We start from the raw sequence: 6910 nt of genomic DNA on the forward strand, positions 1-6910 counted from the left end.
CGGTCTACTCCACAGGCTGATATAATCAGTTAAAATACCAGTGCATGTAGCCATCTGCCCAACTAGCTGAGGGCTGAGGTTACAAGCTAACAAAAATGCCATTTCCCTGAAAGATTTTCAAGCTTGCTTTACTTTAAAATCTCAGAAACTGTCCCATAAGGGACAACTGCTAAATTTAATATTGATGAAAACAGCTATTTACTGTAAAACCATCTCAGTTTTTAAAAATATTTTTTATTTAAAAAAAAAAATATTGAGTTGAGTACAGCTGGTACAGGCAAGTCCTTAGCTTGCTTCCGTGCTAAGCATACTGTCACTCCTTACTTCCACCGTCCTCCTTGGCTTATATAAGATAGTCTTTTTTTTGAGCAAAGTTGAAGGTCTAAGTGTTAAGTGATGCTGCTGCAGCAGTTTGGTTCTTAATTGTGTACGGTTGTAAATAGACAAAACAAGAACTTATGAAAGGAAGGACAGCATGAAGGAGAGAACTCTGCCTTAGAATGACACAACAGATTCAAGCTCATCTCCTGCTCTGTCACAAGTTTTTCTACATGACCTTCAGCAAAACCACTCAAACTCTCTCTCAGTTCTTCATCTATAAAATGAAGGCAGCAGCACTGTATTACCTCACGAGGTTACTGTGAGGTTAAAAATATTATCTCCCTAAAAGTAGTATAGTCCTAATAAGTATAGGAAAACAAATCAGTTTTACAAGATGCTGAACTGAGATGGTTGCTACTACAAAGAGTTCACAAGCTTAGTATCATAGTGCACTGATTCTACAGTTCTGCAATATTCTAACTGTGTACGGAAAGAATGCACAAAGGAGGAATTTAACTTCAGTACCACTGTATGCTGACTAAAAGTCATTTGAGTCAACCCCAAACTCATCAGATGTCTTTCACTCGCCGGATCCAGCAGTGAAAGGAAGAAACAAGGTCATCTGTAACAGAGCTGTAGAAATTCACTGCCACCACCTAGCAGCAGGAGTGGCATGAGTGAAACTAAGCCACCATGTCTTTTTTCATTCTCCACCCAGGAGGACAGACCTACATGCTGTCCTACAGATGAAGCTGAATATTATGGTAAAAAACAAAATTAAAAAAAAAAAAAAACCAAACAAAACCAAAAACATCAAGCCACTTCACAGTGATTATAATACTTAAACTCACAAATAATTTAAAGTCAGCACTCAATTATATGTCTGTCTTGTTTAGCTGGGACACAGGAAAGATGCTGACAGAGTAAAAAGGGATAAGAGGAAGCAGAGCAGTGGGTATATCTCAAGGCTCATGTTGCTGGATGTAGAAAGTTCTTGGCACAAGGACTTTCAAACAGAAATGAAGGACATATATTCCCTTAGTGTCCTAAATGCCCAACTGGTGAGATGCATTAGACTTCACATAACAGCATTCAATCAACAGATGAAGTTTTGAGAAAGAAAAGTGTTTCCTTTAGCCTGGAAACAAAACAAACTGCTGAGTTTTGCTACAGATTCATCCTTCCCTGAAGCATCCACATTTTGGTGTAGCTTAGGCACGTAGGGCAGCCTTGGACATCCTCCTTGACAGCTCACCAAATACAGGCAACAGCAGCTAAATTATTGCATCTGCTAAGACAGGTTCTCTCATGCAGAGGTTCTCATTATATGGAAAAACTGAACTGCTGCGAGATAGCAGAGAAAATGAAATTTTTGAGCACTGTACAGTTGCATCTCTAATATCTTGAAAATCTAGGTATCATTTGGATACCTCACAACAGATCCTGCATTTACATTCATTACTCCAGATGATATTTACTTTTTTCACACACTGCAAATGCACATTTATGACACTAACATCTTTTTTTTTTTTATTTGAACTTCTGTAATTGTCAGTCTTCTAAGAGATTTTTAGGACAATTTTTTTTTTAAAAAAAAAGGTTAAGGCATGTGTACACAAAGGCCTTTTTGTAAAGTGTATCAAATTTAAGAATTTGCTGGGATTTAACATTTACCCATTTGGTTTATTATACTAAACTTTTTTTTCAAAGCTCAGAACTGACAATTAATTCCTATACTTCAAATTTTTCAGAAGTGAAGTTCAAAGCGTGCAGTTAACCATCCCTGTTGCAGTAGTAAAGATATACTTTTAACAGAAAACCGCAAAGAAAGAGATGCGATACTACCTTAACAGCAGCTACAATGGTCTGGTTGATACCAAATGATTCTTGTGAAATCACTTCAATTGTTGATGATCCTATCAAAGACCCAGAGTTAAGGAAACCTCTCTCATCGATTTTTACAACAGGAACTTTATCTGGTCCATCCAGGACACGGTAACTCAGTGAAGCCACTCGGTCCCTTAAGAAAACAAACAAACAAACCAGAAAAACAAAGAAAACAAGGGACTCCCTTAAATGAGTAAACCCATATTTACAGCAATATGTTATGCAAATCTAACAGATTGCTGTTTGGTCTGTATTTTTTCCACGTGTCTGCAATAAGAGCTGAAAAGCCTGTGGTCTAGTCTAAGAAAGAAAAGTTTAAGTTCTGATTCAAGCTCCCTTGGAAGAAGTCTTATCTGGGTTTAGGCATGTATTGAAATCTAGTTTCCATCCACTGCCCTGCAGTGTCATCATTCACTGATGCAAACTTGATTCCAAATAATAATGGCTAAGGCTACAACGTGCAGCTTCTGCTGTCATTTTCTGTAAACAATATTTAGAGGGAGATTAGTCTGTCAGGGCCAATGCCAGTATTAGAGATAAAGTCAGGGACATGATTAGGTGAATCTCATCCGTTTTTTGGAAATGGTTTTGTAGACAAGGTTAATTTTTAGAATAACTCTCGCCATGGTATTTGCATATTAATAAGTGAGCAAATAATAAGCTGTAATTAGTGGGAATTCTGAGACATTAGCTACTTTTAAGTATCATTTATCACATCTTCTAGAAGATCTGTAAACGATTTTTCTTTTTTTCTCTCAAGGTCCTCCACTGAGATAGAAACACTCTCATTTATCCTAGGATAAAAGCATTAAAGCTGGATTTTAGTTGCCCTTTTCTTGGCAATAGTGTAATTGGTTTTGGAGGCAGAGTTCAGACATAGGGACTCCAACATTGGATAGTGAAGATAATGGGACAAAAATGTACAAACTGATATCTAGCAACTGAATGACTAATTAATCAGAAAAACTGCTCAGAAGAGACAGCAAAACAACATTAGCAAGCGACTACAAATAACAGGGCTCCTATATATCTGTTTCAAAAGTAGATGCTGAATGACCATGGTCACTGGAGCTCCAGTGAAACTAACTGTCCCCTCCCCTTAAAAAGTAAATGCATCTAAAGCCTTGCCCTCAGTGTATGTCCTATTGTCTGTATCTGCACATTCTTATGCTAGGAAAACCAAATTTCAAGCCTGAAATGAGTCTGAAATGTCAGTCTTTGAAAACAGACTGTGTAAAAAGGACTACTCATTTGGAAAGGACATTTTAATCTCAAAATCTAGTCAGTCTTTGTGTAAGGAAATACAGAGAAGTATATTCTATTCCATAAAAGAACTGCTAGTGGAAGCAGGCTACTGCTTTAACTGGCTTAGTATCTTTTAAAATAAGGATCTAAAAGTTCCTAATATTGAATGAATTTTCTAGCCACAATCTAATACAAGATTTGACAGAGCCCAAGAATACGGATAATATACTATTAATCACCAGATTGAAACAGTTTACTTCAAACAGAATTGCTTTACGGTTTTGATGAACCATTGACACAAATCACAGTATGAAAACTGATCACTAACCTGTTTGTCTGAAGTTTAATAAAGGAATTTGGTGACATTAATATCTGCTCCGCTTCCACTTCTGGAGTGACTAGATGAAGCTTTTCAAACACCTGAAAAATAAAAGACATTTTAGCCTACTGCTGTGTGCAGCAAGTAACTTATTTCCAGTTATTTCACCTTGAAATCAAAAAACCCCAAATAAAACTATAACACCTTTTTTTTTTTTACCTTGTATAATATATATGGTAAAAAAAAGAAAATTAAACATGAATATTTGAGAATGGCAGTATCTTCTACAAATTTTTCTAAAGAGCATTCATTTCTATGTCTATAGCTAAACTATGAAGCAGTATGCAAAAAGAAGCAGATCTGTCAAATTAAATGGTGTTGGTGACCCCACATTCACCCAAGTTATGTAGACTACCCCAAGTCTGAGCCCACATAAGGTGCACTCCTCAAGCACATTTTCCAGCTTTGTTCCATCTAAAGGAATCCCATTCACATACTTCGAAACTGCTCTCCAAAGCATGGTAAGTGGGAACAACCAGGTGATTCATTTCAGAAGCTAATTCCTGATCAAAATGAACATGCTTGCATAAATATGTATGATAAGCACTAAACCCAATAAGTATTATTGTACAGAGGGGAACTACAGCAGCAAAGTTCTTTTACAGCTCTAACAATGCTTATCCATAAGACTGGACAAGTCACCTCAATTTCAGGTGGTCTACAACAAAAAACTAACTCCTGAATTTCATTCAGGCATCACATCAGTGTGTGACTGTTCAGTGTAAACCCTACTAACACTTGGGGAAATTGGATGTTTCCAAACAGCAGAACATTATACAAACAAGAGTAAGGGCTCAAAGATAAACCAAAGCTGGAACTACTCCTTTGCATTTCAAATTCCTGACTTCAAATACAGACTTTAATTCAGCTCTGAAATAGATATTAAAACATTAACTATATGGAACATCATCATACCTGAATTTGGATTTCATCGGATAGTTCTCTTGCCATGTTGTAAAACTGGTTGGCTGCAGGATCAAGGACCTTCACAACAACTTTCAGGCCTGTTCTTCCCTTTACTCTGCCATAAACATCCATTGCAAAGTTATATTTTGCAGGAAGCTGAAAAGAAGCCTTGGACAGGATAAAGTGATTAAAATTTTACTCATGGAAAGAGTTGACATTGATACAGAGGAAAGACAACACCCAACCCTAACAATGACTCTTTGATTTTGGGTAAGTGGAAGGAACAATATTTTCTCAATTCCCATTATGTGGCAGTTTCCTTTTCCCAAGATACACACACATGCAAATATCATACACACACACACAAAATTTACCTCACTGTGTCTTGTCTTGAGATCCAGAATATCCCTCTTTGTGACAGACCAGTGGAACTTTAACCCCGGTACTGCATTGCCAAATGAAAAAGGAGTCTGGCTGCTGGTGATGCCCATTACATAAACTGGCATCTAGAAATAGAGAAACCAACTTTCTTAAGTAATTCCAGGATGCTCACCAAATCTGCACAGATTAAACATAATTAAACTTAAAATTCATTGATCAAGAGATGGTATTTCTTATGAAGAAATTGGTTTGGTTGCTGTATGTGCTGCAAGGATGTATCACATGGAAGACTCAAATAACCACCAACATGTAAAAAGTAAATTTTGATTTATTCTGATTTGCTACATGCTCTACAAAAAACAAGTACCAGTTTTCCATGAGAAAAGATGAGTTCAATAATTCATCTGTCCCATTCATAGCATCAAATCACTTCATCTTAGTTAAATCATACACTCTTACATTTTCCACATCTTTGACTAGATGATCTCCCTGATTGACTCCACTCTGGACATCAACCTTTCCCTTCCAACTCTCCAAATTAAGACAATGTAACATATAAACACAAAACAGGGATTTGCAACTTTTTATTTTTAGTCTTCAAAGAAATTCATTCACCTGGGACCAACGAGCTGGAATCACTAGCCATTTTGGAATGAGTAACTAATAGAGGAAATACAGACTCTTAAAAATAGACTTACTAAAAAATAATGTGAACAATATCTCTTGTTCTGGATATAGCAGACATAGTGTAGGTTTTTAACATACACAGGAAGAAAGTCTCCACTGCAAACAGAATGAAGATGAGAGAACCCTTCTCCATATTAAATGATGCTTCTTCAGCAGGGCCCGAACTTCTGAAAAATCAGTCTGGTGTACAAGGTAACCTTGTCCTGATTTCTGTTTTAATATGTTCAGCTGTGGAGCTTTGCCACTGAAAGCACATTCATTCCTGCAGCAGCAGTGGTACCCGTAAGAGCAGGCAAACACTTTAAGAGCTGGAGTGGTATTATCAGAATGGTCACAGCTTGCAGGTCAAAATTTTCAGGCAATAAAAGCTAATCACAAATCAACTGACCTGTGTACCAGTTTTCACTCGTGTAATAGGTGCACGAATTCTAACAGCTGTCAGCTGTATTACTTCAACTTCTACTTTGTCCTAAAAAGAAGGGAAAACTTTGTAAGCAGTTGTCGAATGTGAACTAGATTTCACTTTCAGGATCTATTCACTATTTAGCCATTATTTAATCACTATTGCCATGTGATTTGCATGTGACTTATCACAGAAAATACAGATGGACATAATTTAGTAGGACTGTAAAAAACTTCAAAAGCATTAACTTTGTAAATTGATAGGCATTTACAAATGCCACCTAAAGTAAAAAAAAAAAGCTCTGCTCAAAATTGTTGACAACATGAATGATGGAGCTGAGAGATGACAGACTACAAGGGACTAGATCATAAGGGTCCCTAGGAGAAGAGGGATGAATGATCCCAGAAGGTAAAGGAAGACATTGAGAGAATGAGAACGACATGAGAATGGTAAGCAGCAAATGGGAAAATCAAGAATAAAAGCATGATACATGTGATACTCTGATGTCTCCTCTTCACATAGCCTGACATTCCTAATAGACTTTATTCCTACTGTATACTGGGGAGGAAAGGTCAGACCTGGACATCACTGGGCAGTAGCTTTAGCTTTCAAGTTCATTCTGCTTCCTCCCACAGCATCAGGGCAGACTGCTGCCCCTGCATTACAAAGTACAGATATATATAGATATATATAGATATATA

The 6910-nt window shown here is 37.0% G+C and overlaps 1 protein-coding gene across 1 annotated transcript in view; it reads right to left on the reverse strand.

Annotated features, from left to right (window-relative positions):
• LOC104166564 (nuclear pore membrane glycoprotein 210-like) overlaps positions 1-6275 on the reverse strand; it is a gene marked incomplete at its 5' end in the record, with an annotated part of 17561 nt that extends 11286 nt beyond the window's left edge. The window contains 5 exons of the mRNA XM_009706537.1: positions 2167-2341; positions 3782-3873; positions 4748-4906; positions 5113-5244; positions 6195-6275. Of these exons, the coding sequence (XP_009704839.1) occupies positions 2167-2341; positions 3782-3873; positions 4748-4906; positions 5113-5244; positions 6195-6275 (639 nt within the window). The remainder of the gene's footprint in view (positions 1-2166; positions 2342-3781; positions 3874-4747; positions 4907-5112; positions 5245-6194) is intronic.
• Between the last annotated feature and the right edge of the window lie 635 nt (positions 6276-6910).

This window comes from Cariama cristata, unplaced genomic scaffold (assembly GCF_000690535.1).
Source record: "Cariama cristata isolate BGI_N322 unplaced genomic scaffold, ASM69053v1 scaffold11278, whole genome shotgun sequence".
Classification (NCBI taxonomy): Eukaryota; Metazoa; Chordata; class Aves; order Cariamiformes; family Cariamidae; genus Cariama; species Cariama cristata.